The 17967-nt window shown below is 36.3% G+C and overlaps 1 protein-coding gene across 3 annotated transcripts in view; it reads right to left on the reverse strand.

Annotated features, from left to right (window-relative positions):
- Nucleotides 1–17967, reverse strand: part of Dip2b (disco interacting protein 2 homolog B) — a 244093-nt gene that overhangs the window by 79121 nt on the left and 147005 nt on the right. For all 3 annotated transcript variants that reach the window (XM_026407027.2, XM_026407025.2, XM_026407026.2), the window contains exons 4-5: nt 11855–11980; nt 723–935 (exon numbers count right to left, since the gene is read on the reverse strand). In XM_026407027.2, the coding sequence (XP_026262812.2) occupies nt 723–935; nt 11855–11980 (339 nt within the window). The remainder of the gene's footprint in view (nt 1–722; nt 936–11854; nt 11981–17967) is intronic.

Genomic DNA, 17967 nt, shown 5'->3' on the forward strand with positions numbered 1-17967 from the left:
GAAAGACATCACAGATATATAATGTTCATGTACATTATTCAGATTGATTTGTACCAACCAATTTAGCAAAAGCAGAGATATGCATCTTTATTTGCAGATGACACAACTCTTTAAAAAAAACAAACAAAACATAAAGCAGAGCCAAGCAAAAGCTGTACTCCACACAGTAGCATCAGCAGCAGGTAGCAGCTCATAGACTACCAACATCCTCAGCTGGCACACTCCAGGTGTAGCAATATCACAGCAGCAAGGACAATAAATCCAGTCTTTACACTAAAGACAAAAGAGCTTCATTGATATTGGTTTAATGTAGAATTTGCTCAGGTTTAATGAATTTTATTTGATAGAATATAGACAACAATCCTGAAGAATTCTAAGATGCTACATGTCTTAACACTCTTTAATATATGAAATATTCTTCAAGTGAGACAAACCAATACTAAGACTGGTGTTATATCTTGCAGCTTGAGTATTGCTTATGGAAATAGATATGGCTTCAGGTGGGCAACACTATGCTCCAATAATGCAGATGATACCTATCATTCCTGCAACAAATGTATTGCTGGTGTTTCCTTCTTTGCCTCATTAACTGTCACGTTCTCTCTGATTATCTGGTTTTTTAGGCCACGTTGAAAAACCTAACACAAATCATAAATTGTTTCCTGAATACTGGTTGCCAAATGAAACATAATTTGGACTCCTTAGGTAGATTCAGCTCCTACCTATTCGGGTATTGGCAAATACATCAGCTAGAGACCCACTGGTTCCTTTGACCTCTCCATGGGACAGCGTAGAAGATGCGGATGAAGAAGTGGACGATCCCTGAATTGAACGGTTGATCCAGGACTCAGCATTCTGTAAGCTCTGTTGCAAGGCAGCAGAGAGCGCAGCTTGGCGTCTCAGAGAGCCCTCATCCTCAGAGGCCGAAGACGTGTCTGTGTGGAATTAGAAAAAAAGAAGTTCTCGATCCTGCCTAGAATAGAAACTTTTCAGTTCTTGCTCAATGATCACACACTCTTGACACCAGCAAAACATTCTCATTGTTAAGTTAGATTAATAGGTAAAGTTTCTCAAGAATCTCAAAGATGTGTGAGCCAAAACTTCCAAGAATAAAACAACCTAACTCTGCAGGTTTAAGTTGTTTAAAAACAACAAAAAAGTAAACTTTAGGAACCTTTTTACTTCAGTACTTCTCTGTTTGAGCTTAATATTCAAATTCTTCTAGGTGACCTACTTATGTTCAAATAATATTGAAGTGCTTATATATATCTTCCTCAATCTCTTACTTAAATCTTATGATAAGTTGCCACATTGATGTTTACAATTAATTTGTTAGTCTTTATTTGAAATTATCCTGATAGGAAGATGAAAACTGATTCTTGTTAAAAACCTGTATGCCAGTGAGCTAGGTGATAGGGAACTGAAATGGAGTAAGAAGCAGTCCTTGGCCTAGAAGCATTCATGGCTTTAATGGAAAAGCCAGCTAGTTGCGTGTGGCATAGGTAAGCTTTCCAAACATGACGGCGGTGGGGGGACCTATCGATTTGGACTTCTTTCCTTAATTCTCAGAGAAGAATTATGAAAAATTCACTGATTTCTGTATTTAGCCTGGCTAAGTCCTAAATTAGAAATGTTTTTTTTAAAAAAAAACAACAAAGTTCAACTGAACATAAGGAAGCAAAAGCCAACAGAAAGAGAAGTCCAGACTCTAATCATTCTAGACTCTAAGCTTATAAGGCATACAAGTTAAATGGGCATTTGGTCTGATGTATGGAGCAAGGCCTTCAAAATGATTGGGGGGGGGGGGCTATGATTTGTGATCTGTGCACTGAACGATTTTATTCACATTTTTTATTTTTTACTATATTTTTGTTTGCTTGTTTTTGTGGTGCTGGATGAAACCCAGAACCTCACATATGCTAGGCAAGTGGCCTACCACTGAGCCACATCCTTAGCATCAATTTTTTTAAATTAAAAATTATGTGTTAGTCAGGCACAGTGATGCATACTTATAACCCCAGCTATTTGGGAGGCAAAGACAGGAGAATTGCAAGCTCAAGGACAGCCTGGGCAATGTGAGACTCTATCATAAAATAAAGTAAAATAAAATAAAATGGGCTGGGAATGTAACTGGGTGGCAGAGTACTTGCCTAGCTTGCGTGAAGCCCTGGGTTCAATACCAAGGTGTGCATGGGGGGAAATATTGTGGTTACTTCTGCAGAATACTCTCCTCTAATTTAGACGAAACTGTAGGTTCATGTCCTGCTTTGGTTCAAAAAGTCTATGAGATAACTACTGGGACTGGAAAACGAGTAACAAACTTGCAACAGGAATTATTTGAACTACTAAAGACTAATCTAATCCAGAAGTCAAATTCTGTAAGCCCAGATCAAGAAAATTAAATAATAACTACATTCTTGCTTCTTGCTCTGTCCTACCACTAGTTTATTACTTTATATTGAAGGAGATTTGAAGCCCAAGTCTGACTGATGATCTTGTTTCTTTAAAATATATTATATAACCATATATGCGCTTGGAATTAAGTCCTGGGGATTCTGAGAGATGTTCTATGTCTCTCTAAAGTTAAATCTCTAAAGAAGCCTACAATTTGGTACAGGAGACACACAGCTTACATATTGTTGCAAAAGAATATATTATGCTAGAAATGGGAAGCAAAGGGTCCCACAGGAGGAGACCAAACTTAGTCCACAGTTTTAAGTACTTCTATATAAGTGGAGCAAAGACAGATGAGGCATGGTGAAAAAGTATGAGGCTGGAGAGATAAATAATGAACAGATCTCAAGGGGATAAAACAAGGAGGTTCTCCTTAGAGAAAAAGATATATAATACAAAAGGGATTGAATAAAGGAAAAATTTAAAAAAAGAAAGAAAGAAAGAAAGAAAAAAAAAGAGAAGCAACAGAATCTGTAGCCCTTTAAGGAAAGCATTTTGCATAATTCCCAGAAAATATTCTAACATTTTAGCTGTACCTTGAGACACAAATCTTTGTAAGCATGCAAAAGTAAATAAATTAATTAATTAATTTAAAAGGTTGAGGTTGTGGCTCTGTGGTAGACTGCTTGCTTTGCATGAGTGGTGTACTGGGTTTGGTCCTCAGCACCACATAAATCAATAAAATGAAGGTATTATGTCGATCTACAACTAAAATTTTTTTTTTAATTAAAGGAAAAAAAAACAAGTTGTGGGGCTGGGGCTCTGCAGTAAAGCGCTTGCCAAGCATGTGTAAGGCTCTGGGTTCAATCCTGAACACCACATAAAAGTAAATAAAATAAAGGTATTGTGTCCAATATTATAAATAAATAAATAAATACTGTTATGGCCAGTGGGACAGAAAGTTCAGTAGAGAAAGCAGAATACGGGGAGGAAGGAAGAGAGGGAAAAGTGGGGAAAGCAAGGATTTTGCCAAAATGAACCCAGCTACTATGTATAACTTTAAAAAAAAAAAAAAAAAGTGGTATAGCCAGAGAGACAGGTGACTCTGACTCCCAGAACAAAATGTTTTCAGGGTAACCCATCTCAGGATCCCGCAATCTACTCTGAATTTACAGTCTGCTTTTACTGTATTTTTATTTTGGTTTGTGTAAGTCTAAAATCAGAATAAACCACTTCTTAAAAGATAGAAAAGCCAGTATTTTAATGATTAGGTTTATAGAAAATTGGTTTTGTTATATTTCTATATTATGTCAATTATGTAATTAGGTATGTTGTTTCATCAACTACCTAATTTGTCTGTTAGCCTTCCTCAGAATGTTTAATGACTTACAGCTACAGAGTGGCTTAGTGTAGAAGGAAAAATGGCTTCTGTGTCAGTCTTCCATTTGAACTTTTAGGTCTACTATTTAACTAGTTATGTGAGTTGGGGATAAAATTGTCCATTTGCAAAAGTTGTTTGCTTGTTCATTCATTCAACAAACATGTCTAAACACAGGTTGGGGGGCTGGGGATGTGGCTCAAGCGGTAGCGCGCTTGCCTGGCACGCGTGCAGCCCGGGTTCGATCCTCAGCACCACATACAAACAAAGATGTTGTGTCCGCCGAAAACTGAAAAATAAATAAATAAAAATTCTCTCTCTCTCTCTCTCTCTCTCTCTCTTAAAAAAAATTAAAAAAAAAAATAAACACAAGTTGGTAGGATACAATGTTGAGCAAGAAGACACAGTCCCTATTCTCAGAGGAGTTTAGAACAGGTGTTCAAGGAACTAAGACCTAAACCAAGGCCTTCAGGTTATAAAGAAATTAGTTTTAAGACACACAAACCTGGGGGAGAGAGAGCAGTGGTCAGGGAAGAGGAGCACGTGAAAAAGTTTGGAGGAGAGAGTAAACTAGACACATTTGAAGATCTTAAAGAAGCTGAGACTAGCAGAAGCACAGGATGCAAAGCTGATATTGATGGAAGAAGCTGGACAAGTAGGCAAAGCTATATTGCTAAGGGTATGCTAAGGAAACTGGTCTTTATAATATCTACAGTGGTAGACCATGAAAAAAGAATGTACGGAAAGCACCCACAGCAGTGCCAGCACAGAGCAACAGGATGATAAATGTTAGTTCCCCCTCTCATCCCTAAAATGACAGTTCAAAAAATGTTTCTTTTTGATTTGTAACAGTACTGAAAATTTCCCTAATAAATACACAGCTAGTTCCTTCCTATAAACATGAAAGTAAAGAGGATAGAAACTGATTAAAGTCTGATAAAAGAAAAACATACTGTGTTAATCATGCAACCTGAGAAATGGGGTAATGCTATGAATAACTTCCCCTGAGAGAGCTCAAAGATGCAAAACTGGATAGACAAGGCTTAAAGATGATTATGTGTTAAGTTCACACAAAATGTAAGTGATGCAATGGGACTATATCTTTTTTAAAATAAAAATGGTTCTCTTAACTATTTTTATTTGATAGCATTTTTAAAAATAAAAGCAATTGTCACCCACGAAATTACTACAGATTTGCAGATATTTGATATTAATATTATCCATTTCCTAGATTCTGCTTTTGTTTAACATGAACACACACCCATTTTCCATTTTAACTAAAGTCCCTAAGCTCTTGTATATGAGGAATACAATATGTCTATAACAACAGAAAACAATTTTGAAAGCATGGTTTTTAAATTCTGGTGTGATTTTAACACAGTATCATTTAAGACTGGCCACCAGAAGACCACAAACTATTTATAAGTAGTTAGGAAATACATAAACAATTTGCTTGTTGATTTTAAGAGAATAAAAGTCTCTTGGGGGAAGAGTTACTGGAGATTTAACCCAGGGGCAATTTAGCACTGAGCTATAGCCCTAGCCCATTTTAAAGAAAGAGTTCCATAGAAACTAGGAAAAGCATATATCTATACAAAGATTTGTACATTAATGTGCATAAGAGCTCTATTTGTATTAGATAAAAATTGGAAACAATATAAGTGTCCATCAATGAATGATCTACTACCATGATAGGCACAACATGAATGAATTCTCAAAATAGTTATACTGAGTGAAAGAAGCTACAGCATCCTTCTCCAAAAAACAAAAGTAAAACTATGTGATTCTAACATAAGATTCTAGGGCTGAGGTTGCGGCTCAGCAGTAGAGTGCTTGCCTAGCAGGTGCGAGGCCCTGAGTTTGATACTCAGAACCACATAAAAATAAATAAATAAAGGTATTGTATCCAACTACAACAAAATACATATATATATTTTAAAAAGAATTCTAGAAAACTGCAAAATAATACACGATGCCAGAAAACATATTAAAGGTTACCTAAGGATGAACATAGGAAGAAGTGGGAGAGAGAATTGGAAGGAAATTTAAGGAGTTGGGATGAAGATGCCGTTTTGTTTTTGTTTTGTGGCAGTACTGGGGATAAACCCAGGGGTACTTTTCCACTGAGTTATATTACCTACCTACCCATGGTAGTAGGGATTCAACCCAGGGGGTGCTGCCACATCCCCAGCCCCTTTTGTTTTTGAGACAGGGTCTTCCTAAATTGCTTAGGCCTCACTAAATTGCTGAGGCTGGTCTGACTGAATTTGTTATCCTTCTGCCTCAGCCTGTAATCCTTACTGGGATTACAGGCCTGCTTCACTGTGTATGGCTTCATTAAAAAATAATAATAATAATAATAATTTTAATTGTAGATGGACACAATCTTTATTTTATTTGTTTGTTTGTTTTAACATGGTACTAAGGATTGAACCCAGTGCCTCACACATGCTAGGCAAGCGTTCTAAGGCCGAGCTGCATCACCAGCTCTGGCTCCATTTATCTTAATTGTGACAGTTTTATGGTTTTACCATGTCAAAAGTTGGCAACATATACACTTTAAATATGTGCTGTTGGGCTGGGGTTGTAGTTCATGGACTCCAACTCTAGCACCAAAAGGGGAAAAGAAAGGGTCTCACTGAGTTGCTTAGGGCCTCGCTAAAGTTGCTGGGGCTGCCTTTGAACTCCCGATCCTCCTGCTTCAGCCTCCTCCCAAATTGCTGGGATCATAGCATGCGCCACCACACCCAGCCAGAAATGCTTTCAAGAGAGGCAGAAGTTTCTGTTGGCAAGGAGAAAGTTTGTAGCTTAAGAAGAAAAATCTTTATAGAGAATCAGGAGAGAGGAGTCTAGAAACATTTAGTTCTGGAGGTAGGGCAACCTTAATCTATCTTGGGTTATAAATTCTGAGGCACTTAATTTAACACTAAACCCAAGATGGGAAATGATTCACCACACAATTGTTAGGAAGATTTCTAGAACTACTAAAGATTTTTTGCATCCTATAATACTAATCTATGTGCATAGAGAGCTAGCAGGGGACCAAAAAATTGGTCTGAGCACCTAAAGAGGAAGAGTCCATGCCTTGCCTAACAAACTGGGATACCTTTGGAAGACAGTGTACTCACTACTAATAATTACTCAAATACTGCTTTCCTAGGTATTTTCTCATATACCTGTGGGGGGGGGGAAGTTTACAAAATAAATTAATGCCCTAATTAACAATTGGAGAAAAAGGGTGTTCCTCCCTCCCATTAAATTGCTTATTTGAAAATTAGGCTTTTAAAGTCAGATTGCTCTGGATTTAGAACTTAGCTCTGCCACAAATAGCTACTGGGAAAATCAGATGGGGGGGGGGGTCTTCATTCTGTTTTTTTCTTTTTATTAGTCTGGGGTTTTCTTGTTTGGTTTTGCTTTTGTTTTTTGGTACTGGGGCCTATAACACTGAGCCACACCCTCAGTCTTTCCCTTTCAATGGTAGATTACTTCCACTATTGTCTTACTAGTTCCTATTCAATGGATCTTTATCTCTTGAGAATCCTATATCCCTGGCTGAGGATGTGTCCTTTTAGAGACCATCTGTACCCCAGGGATGTCTTAGCCTAAGACCACTTGTTAATGTTGGTTCTTATCAGTCAAGTAATAAAATTCAAACTTTGTAACCACTGGCCACAAGTCCTAGGGAAGATTCCTGGTTGTGCTATCTCAAAGGCAGTCAAAAGGCAATTTTTCTTGACATTTTCTTTTGCTGGCAGGTTAGGTTTTTTTCTATTTTACTCATATGTCCTTGTACATGCTTCTTTTTCTCTCACTTTCTCTTTCTTCTCTCTTTGGTACCCAGAGGGTATTCAATAATGTTATGTAATTATAAAACTACTTCTATTGTCAAGTTTTAAATTTTATAATCAGCTATTGAAATATACAAATTCAATCTGATAGAGTAAGTTTTTTACTATACTTTGGCTTATAGAAACTTAGTTCCTGAAGTAATAATGAAAGTATGCTATTAAAATGATCCAAAGCTATTAATTAGTTTATTTATAAAGATCCAATTTATCAACCAATTCTGTTTACTTTGTGGTTTTGAATAAAATTAGAGTATTTTGGAGAAAATTACCCAAGCTGGTAATTCAACAGGTATTCTCTTTTAAATAAATTCCTTTTAACTGACTGATATGTGTTTGGGGGTAACCTCTCAAAAGGCAATGGTTTATTTAATTAGTTTGGAATAATTCTCATTCTAGCATCAGGCAAACATGAGCATCTAATTAGATGAAAAGGATTTCCTACACATGATACTTTAGAAGGGTAGTAAGCAAGAAGACTTTTAAGTTTGACACTTAATTGCTATTTGACCTGGGGCGAATCAATGACTATGGAAAGTCCTTTGCAGGATGTAAGGCACTATAAATCCATAAACCTAGTTAAAATATGTCCAAAGTATAATAATATCCTAGTCTGTTCATGGGCATCATTTTCATATACAGAAATATAGAGCTAAGTTTCTCTTCTGGCCCTAAGAATTATTAAAGCCACTGACCAAACAGGGTCCTATTTGAGACAGATGACTAAATTGAAGCTCCTCTCTACCCAAGCCAGTTGAATAACTTACTATATGTTTTAGGGTCATTATGTAATCTATCTGGGTCACCTGTGTACCCCTAGAATGCTGCAAAGGATAAGTCCAGCAGGGTGCAGAAAAAGCTCAGAGAGGAAAAATATAAATAAATGCTATAGTTTTTTGCATTGTTTTTTCCCTATGAGTGAGTAATAGTGTTACACAAAGAACCCCTACAAAGGAAAAGCTGAGGTAATTGCCTCATGATATTAGTAAATGATTTCCGCATATAAAGGGAACTAGATGGCAGTAATCCAAGCAGTCCAAAACACTCTGTGGCACTCTGTACCACAGGCACTGAAAGAACCATAGATTGCTACTGACTTAAGAGAACTTAAATCTTCCAATGGATGGTAGAAATCAGTGTACATATCATCAATAAGAAAATTTTAGGCTGACATATTATTACTTGAGAATAATTTGTGAACAAAGATAAATTATTTCCCTTGCCAACTATTCACCAAATTTTCCAGACTAACTACCTATTTAAATGAAGCCAAGATTTATGACATATTCCTTATATGCCTTCAAAAGAACCCTACATTTTCATCAAGTCATTTATGTGTTGTGTGCCTCCCCAGGAAGGCAAAGAGGCTAACTAGCTAGTATGTTCTAGGAGTTGCCCCAGAAACTAAGTTCACACAGGACAACATGAGCAGAGTACAAGACTTGACCTGAAATGTGCTCTGTGGTGTGTGACATAACAGTTTACAAAGAAAGATAACGAAAATATTATGAAATCTCAGGTGAATATTTCCCTCCAAAAGTGGCACATCTTTTTTAGGTCATTTTATAGCTGGTCAGAGCTGACATTTTTAGAAACAGCCAATAACAAGCAATAATTTAAATTCCTCCATTCTCCTATTTCTTTCAATCCCCCCTCAGTTCTTCTAAACAATACTGTCACAATTCTATTCCTCTTCCTCATTCTTGAATGCAGCTCAGAATTTTTCTAAACTTGGGTGTTTCATGGGCTATCACAGTAGATATGGAAAATAAAACCTATTTGACATCCCTGGGTTATCCTATAATACATGCTATGTGATGCTTAAACTGCAAGGAGAAATAGGGAGATTGCCAACATTCTTACCTGGTGGTTCTGAAAAGCTTGGAGAAAATGGAATTCAAATTCTAATGTGAGAACAGTAAATTCTACCTGCTAAAATGGAGGGTGCTAAAAGAAACCTTATGATGTAGTTCTTCCCACATTCCCTCAGTAAAGCAAAGTATTTGTTCTAGGCATGTGCATAATTGTTGAATGAAAGCATCAAGATCTATTGGAGAGTCTAAGTGAGAAATCACTATGTAGGGTGTTCTCAATGTTTCCTCTTGATGGGAGAGAATTCCGATCTACTTGACAATACACATGTTCCTAATTACAAATTGGGGTTTCTCAAATACTATTCAGAGATCCTCAGAACAGAAAATAAATGGATTTGGAACTTTTTATTACTCTGCTCTGCTGAATACATGTCTTATAAGAGAGGAGCACATCTTTGTAATCATGAAATTAAAAAAAAATACATAATGCAATCAAGAACTTTATGTACATCTCCAAGGCTGCAGAAAGAGTAGAACATTAGTAGTTAGAAATACAGAGGCCTACAGTGAATTCCAAAGGACTATGGTCTCATTCAGCACCAAACAGCTGTGATTTGTTTCTAGACTGGTAAATTTCCCTCAGGCAGTGACTTTTGTAAAAGGGGATAAAAAGAGATTTACACTCTTTCTGAGCATTCTCAAGATCCTTTGCTGCACTCTCACATTTAACCCAAAGCAATGAGAACAGCCTATTTACTCTGAAACTGGATTGCTTTAATACAGCTTTGGAGAGGATTATTTCGAAGAACTACATGTCCTGTTGCTCCCTACCCTTTGCCATTTACTGCAACTGAACCCTCTACCACTCTGCAGTAGAATCTGCCAACAAGAAATGGCTACTAAACTGAGAGCCCCCTTTGTCCATGAGGACCCAATTTGTGCTATACTAATGTGGAAGGGAACCCATCCAAGATTTTGAATGAGTGGGTCTGAAGTATGCATCATTACAGACAAAAATGCCTTATTGTGATGGTCTGCTAGAGGTATCTTGTGTTACATTTTGAGCAACACTTGAAGCCACAGAGCTATTTCTCTTTCAGACATATTGACACCACAGATGTGAAGGAAAAAAGCACACACAGTTCATGAGCTCACAGCACACCCAAATGCTCTGAAAGTTAGCCAAAATCTGCGAGAAAACTATTAATGAGTCTGGATGAGAGAATAGGCTCAGTATGAATAGTTCGACAACGTGACAACTGTGAATAAAAATCAAACACAATAATGCAACTTTCCTAGGAATCTCCCCATAGACATGCTAGGCCAAAACAGTATGGGGGAAAATTTTCTCCAAAGATTTCATTAGCAGAATATGACACTACAGAGACAGACACCGCATTGAGGCTCGGAAATAGATTTACTATGTTTAGTCTCAGACACCTATGTGAAGATCTTGTCTGGGATTGATCTAAATATATATATATATATTTTTTAAAGGTTTTAAAAAACTTTGGCAAAACTTGACATAATGGTGCATGCTTTCCAGCGGCCTGGGAGGTTGAAGCAGGAGAATTCCAAGTTCAAGGTCACCCTCAGCAATTTAGCAAGACCCTAAGCAATTCAGTGAGACCCTATCTCAAAATAAAAATTAAAAGGGCTGGGGTGTGGCTCAGTGGTTAAGCACCCCTATCAGTACCCTCCCCCTCAAAAAAAAAAAAAAAAGGAGAGGAAAAAAAGAAAAACTGTGGCAAAGATTCTGCACAGACTAGATAACTTAAGGTTGCTGCAGTCATTTCTCAAATAGGAAGCTGTAACTCTTAAATTTACCTGAGGGGGCATAAAGACTCTAAGTCTGCTGAGGGAATGGAATAAAGATATCTAATTCCTACTGATCTCAGGACCCCATTAGAAAAAGTAGATTCTGAACAAACTAAAATGTATATAAATATATCCATACACTAACACATTTCCACATTTTTACATATCTGCACAAGTACACTCCTATAGTCTTTAATGACACACAAAATCCTGTTTCAAGTACACCTACTACTATTACTGTTGCAGAGATGGAGTAAATATATGATTATCGGACATATTTTGGGTGTCCATAAAAACACTATTTAATCACAGCAGGGCCCTGACCTGTGTTTATTCATGACTACATGAATTTAGGGATTAAAAAGGAAATGCTGGAAATTCAGAATAAAAGTTTTTGTTTTTTAAAAAGCTTTACTCTTAAGGCTTCTTTTCATGTGTTATTTATAAGGTGATAATCAAAACCTGCCACCTTCAGAGTATGTTCTTATATAATTTTGATGATGCAGAGTGAGTTCCACCTTCTATTTCCAGAAAGAAAAGGCAGAATTTACCTCAAGAACATCAAGATAGTAACTGTTAGAGAGAAAGGGTTTTGATAAACTTACCAGGAGGCGTACAAGCATCTGCAGGAGACTGGACAAATGTGGACCGCCTTTTGGTGGGCATGGGCAAAGCCATTTTTTGTTCCTTATGTTTTGCCAGTGCAGCTTGAACTGCTTCTGTGTGGATATCTGAAAAGTCAAACAGTTGCATTTATTTGCAATTATTCTGGCTTGTAACATGTTTACTGATGTAGACTGAACTATTTATTGCTGCCTTAATTATTAAAAAACGTAAAGGGGATGTGTAGGTGATTTTTATTAATCTTTTAATTTACACCAATTAAAAAGAAAAACCAAAAATAGGAACAAAAGAAGTCGAGGACAATTTAACAAAGGAGAAAAATGAATCCAGAATGATTATGTGACTGACATACCAGACAAGAAGTTGACTGAGATGGGGGGAGGGGTACAGTCTAACATGCATCTATGCCAGGAGCAAATCCCACCTCTAAGTGAAATGAGTGCTGTGCAGGTGCCTAGAGGAGACTCATTATTTTTCAAAAATAAGAAGCTTAGGGTTTGCTTAACTGTCTGAAAGAAAACTTGGTTGAGACCCCTCAGTTCTATGCCACAGGAACACAAGGGATGATTTTGATCTAGAAAAATATAAGGACAGATGTTACTTGTTTGCCACTTTGGCTACAAAAGAATTCAACTCTACTTGCTCTTCCTCCTAACAGGAATCTCAAACATATCCAAACAAAACTCTTGATTTTCCATTCCCACTGTAAATTCACCCTGCATTCCTATAAAACAGGATCACACTGTATACAATATTTTGGGTTCTGCTTTAAAAAAAAAAATTCTTATAAAATGCTGAGAGGTTGAATAACTAACTGAAGTAAGATAACAACCAAAGTGGCTTTCCCAGTTCACAACAATTTCTTGTTTAGGAATGGCCTCAGTCTACATGCTATCCATCCTTCCTTTGAAGCCTCTCTCTGAAACGTAATTGTGCCCTCAGAAAAGATGATCCAATCAGATCCTTCTTTAGGGAATTTAAACTGAATCAGGAACTGAAATCCTAGGGCTGAGTCACACTGATGACAGTGCACCAAAAAGAAGAAAGGCCTTGAATTTCAAGGTGAGATTCTCCAAAGTTCTCTCACCCTTTCTAAGGATTTCTCAGTTGTTCTATTTGCTTCTGTGGCCTACCTCCAGCTATTTTAGGTAGCCTGAGTTAGCATCTGTTTCTTGCAACAAAGAAAATCTACTAACAAAACTAGAAACGTCATACTACATAGAGGTACAACATAATTTTAAAGGGCTCCACAATATTTCACTGTAGAAATGTGCCATTGTTCAAGCTTCCCCTTAATATTAAATGTTATGTTATTCCTATTTTTTTGCTACTATTCATAGCAAGAATGATTCAGTATTTTTACCTCAATACACAGTCTAATAATTTCTTTAGGACTAACAACATGAATTGCTGAGATCAAATATAAGCACTTCTTATTCTAGAAATACTTCAATATGTATTTCCTTAGAACAAACAATTTTCTAATACAACCACAGTACATTTATTCAAATCTAGAAATCCATCATTGATACACACTATTATCTAACTCACAATTCATATTCCAATTAAGCCAACTGTCCCAATAATGTCCTACTGTTCCTTTTCTCCTGATTGAGGATCTAATACAGGATCACACATTATATTTATTTGTCCTATGTCTTTTTTTCTCCTATAATCTAGAATAGTCTCAGTTTTCTGTCTTTTATAACCTTGACATTTTGGGACAAACTGACTGTCAAATATACCTTAATTTGAATTTCTTTGATATTTTCTCATAATTAGTTATGCATTTTGGCAGGGATATCATAGAAGAAATGTTTCTTTTTCAAAACATGATGTCAGGTAGCCTCTGCTCCATTACTGATGATAGTTTAAGTACTTCATTAAAATGGTAACTGCTAGTTACATCCAGTAATTTAGTGAGCCCGTCTCAAAATAAAAATTTTTTTAAAGGGATAGGTATATAACTCAGCGGCAGAGCACTCGCCTATCTTGTGTAAAGGCCTGGGTTCAATTTCCAGAACTGCAAGAAAAAACAATCAAGTCAATGGGGCACAATGATACACAACTATAATCCCAGCTATTCTGATGGCTGATCAAAAATCCAAGGCCAGCCTGGGCAACTTAGTGAGAAAACATAAAACACAAAACAGGAAATTTAAATTAAAGGACTGGAGATGTAGCTCAGTGGTAGAGCACTTGCTTAATATGCATAAAGCCCTGGGGTTGATTTCTAGTACTGTGATTGCTCAAACAATCAATTGATTAATTGATAGACAATTTTTTTTCATTCATTTATTCCAGGTTCATCTAGTACTTTCTAGCCCTGGAATTGAATACATTTTTCCCAAGAGTACTAGCTTCTTTTAGTGAAGAATAAATGGTATTTAGAAACTGAGAGCTTGAAAATAGGGGTACTCAGTATTCTTGGGTCATTTTTATTCTAAGCCTTTTCAGAATATAAGGGAATATAAATATAAACATGTATTTATACAAAAATCTATTTTATCCATATCAATACTGAAAATAGTGAGTTCAAACTATTATTCTAATTCCAATTCAACACAAAATCCATTCTAATTTCTCCCTGTCCATTTGTAATAGTAAGAAATCTAGTTCACAATATTCTCAATATTTTATTTTACCTGTTGACTAAACACACTGTCATTTATTTCAAAATTGGTATCTCAGGGTTGGGGGTGTGGCTCAGTGATAGAGCAAAGGTCCCGAGAACAAGATAGTTTTACAACTGCTTGAAGTTAGGAATCTACAATCACATTCTGATGGATTTCTGTCCCCTCCCCCAATCCCTCATACTGCAGATTGAATCCAGGAGTGCTCTACCACTGAGTTACATTCCCAGCCCTTTTCATTTATTTTATTTTGAAACAGAAACTCAAACAACCAGGCACCATGAAGGAAAACAGACTAAACAAGTATCCTCTGAAACTGAAAAGACTGATTAAAAAAATAAGAAAGAGGGTTATTCAATGATGGAAAAAAAGAAAGAGTAGAGCCAATTGCCTCAAACAAAGGTAGTGGGTACCTATAACAATTTCAATGACAATATGGGAAAAACACAATTGGCTGGTTTAGTAGAGGTAAAAAAAAATTAACCTTTATTCACTTGAATAATTGAAATGTGTCTCACAAATGCACGAATTAGAAAAACTCTGAGTGAATCAGATGTAACTTTCCTGTGTGCTGGTATAAATGCACTACCAACATAACTCTACATTATATACAACCACAGAACAGGAAGTTATACTCCATGTATGTATAATATGTCAAATACACTCTACTGTCATATATATGTAAAGAGAATAAAAACTTTTTTAAAAATAAATGCATGGATTATTCACAAATTTGTGACAAAGACAAAAAAATTAATTTTTTTGTCAAGAGACATCTGTTTGACACACACAAACCAATGCCACAGAAATCATCAGGAGAACAAAGAAAGTATACACTCCCAGACCTATTACTGTCCAAAATGATACCAGATTTGATATGAGAAGCCGTATTACTTTCAAAAAGGCAAGAATGATGACAATGTCAAAACAGTCCATGCCATGTGAAACCAACAACTTATTGTCAAAATATACATAACCCTTTGGAACTTAATGGGTTAAAATGTCCACACCCAAACCAAACTACAGATTTAATGCACTCCTTTTCAAAATCCTATTTGAATTTTTTGCAGAATTAACAAAAATCCTAAAATTTTTATGAAATCTCAGTGGACCCCATATAGCAAAAATAATCTCCAGAAAGAGGAACAAACTAGGGGGGCCTTACACATCCTAATTTCAAAGCTACAATAATCATATGAGATAAGGCACATTCATGGAGGTATGACCACAGACATAAAGCTACAGTAATCAAAACAGTAATAGTACTGGCATAAAGACTGACATATACAGACCAATGGAACAGAGTCCAAAAATAAACCCTGGAATTTATGATCAAATAATCTTCAACAAGGATGTAAAGACTTCATAATGGAGAGAAGACAGTCTCTTTACTAAATGTTGACATAAAAACTACATATTCACACTCAAATGAATGAAAATGAACCCTTATCTTACACCATATACAAAAAGTAGCTCAGGATGGATTAAAGATCTACAAGTAAGACCTGAAACTAAATTAGAAAAAAACATAGAAGGAAAGATTATGTTGGAATGGGCGATGATTTCTTGGATTTGGAACCAAAAGTCCAGGAACCAAAAGCAAAAAATAGACAAACTTCGTCAAACTAAAAATTTCTGCAAGGCAAAGGAAATAGTCAAGAAAGTAAAAAGGCAACCCACATGATGAAAGAAAATACTCTCAAATCATGTATCAGATAAAAAGTTAATACTTAGGATACATAAAGAATTTCTATAACTTCACAAAAATGAAACCTCAATAATCCAATTTTTTAAATGGGCAAAGGACTTTGTTGTGTTTTATATCCTATATGTTCCCCAAAAGTTAGTGTGTTAAAGGCCTATTCCCCAGGTAATGGTGCTGTTGGGTGGTAGGGGAACATTTAGGAGATGGGTCCTAATTAAAGAGTTAGCCTATTGGGGGAGTGCCCTTGAAGGGGCTGTTTAACCCCAGCTCCTTCCCCTCCCTGTCTGCTTCCTTGCCACAAGGTGACCAGCTTCCTCTGCCATATGCTCCCTGCCATGATGTATTACCTCACCACAGGCTCAAAGGCAAGAGCCAGGCAATCACTCACTAAAGAATCTGAAAGCAAAATAAATCTTTGCTCCTTATAAGTTGACTTTTCTTAGATATTTTGTCACAGCATCAGAAAGATGTATAATAGACTTGAATAGCTATTTTTTCCAAAGATGATATACAAATGGCCAATAATCATGAAAAGATACTCAGCATCACTATCAAGGAAATACAAATCAAATCCACAGGAACTATATCACCTCACACCTATTGGGCTGCTCATTATTAAAAAAAATAATAATAATTCAATAGACAAGAGAAAATGACAAATGTTAATGAGGATGTAGTGAAACTGGACTTTGTATATACTGCTGATGGGACTATAAAACAGTACATCCTTTATGGAAAACAGTACTGGAATTCCTCACGAAATTAAAAATAGATCTACCACAAGACCCAGCACTCCCATTTCCAGGTATATGTCCAAAGAACTGAAAATGGGATTTTGATGAGGTAGTTGCATCCCCAAGTTTACTGAAGAATTATTCATAATAACCAAGATGTAGAAGCAACCTAAATATCCATCACAGTTGAACTGTTAAAGAAAATGTGACATAAGTACAAATGAATATTATTCATTCTTACAAAGGAAATTCTCTCATATGCTACAATATGGCTGAACCTTGAGAATGTTATGCTAAGTGAACTAAGCCATAAAAAGACAAATAGTGAATGAGTCTCTTCAGTGACATATCTAAACTAATAAAACTCATAGGAACATAAAGTAGAAAGGTGGTTGTTGAAGTCTGAGGTGTGGGGGAAAAAAGGAGAGTTGCTATTTAACAGTAGTAAAGTTTGAATCATGCAAGATGAAAAACTTCTAAAGGTCTGTTGTATAGCATTGTGTTTACAGTTAACAATCCTCTACTGTACACCTAAAAAGTGTCAAGAGGCTGGAGATGTAGCTCAGTGGAAGAGTAATTGCCTAGTATGTGCAAGGCAGTGGACTTGATCCACAGCTCCAAAGAGGGAGGGTTGTTAAGAGGAACTGGGTGCAGTGACACAGACTAGTATTCCCGGCTTAGGTCGGGTGGGGGCTGAGTCCACAACTTCAAGACCAGCCTGGGCAACAGAGCAAGATCCCTTACCTATCTACTCACTTACTTCTTTTTCTTTCTCTCTTATATTTACATACATACACAGTCAAGAGGATAAATTTATATTGTATTTTTTACAACTGAATTTTGAGTCTCAGCTAAAATCCTTTTTATAAAACTGCATTATAGAAAAATTCACTTGATGTTTTCTTTCTTACAAGTAGATCTCTGATCCATTTGACATTCATGCATGTATACAGTGTAAGATATGGATCTACTTAATCTTTTTCTAGATGTCTTAGCGTCATTTGTTAAAAAGAGTATTTCTG

Source organism: Urocitellus parryii, chromosome 5 (genome assembly GCF_045843805.1).
Source record: "Urocitellus parryii isolate mUroPar1 chromosome 5, mUroPar1.hap1, whole genome shotgun sequence".
Lineage (NCBI taxonomy): Eukaryota > Metazoa > Chordata > Mammalia > Rodentia > Sciuridae > Urocitellus > Urocitellus parryii.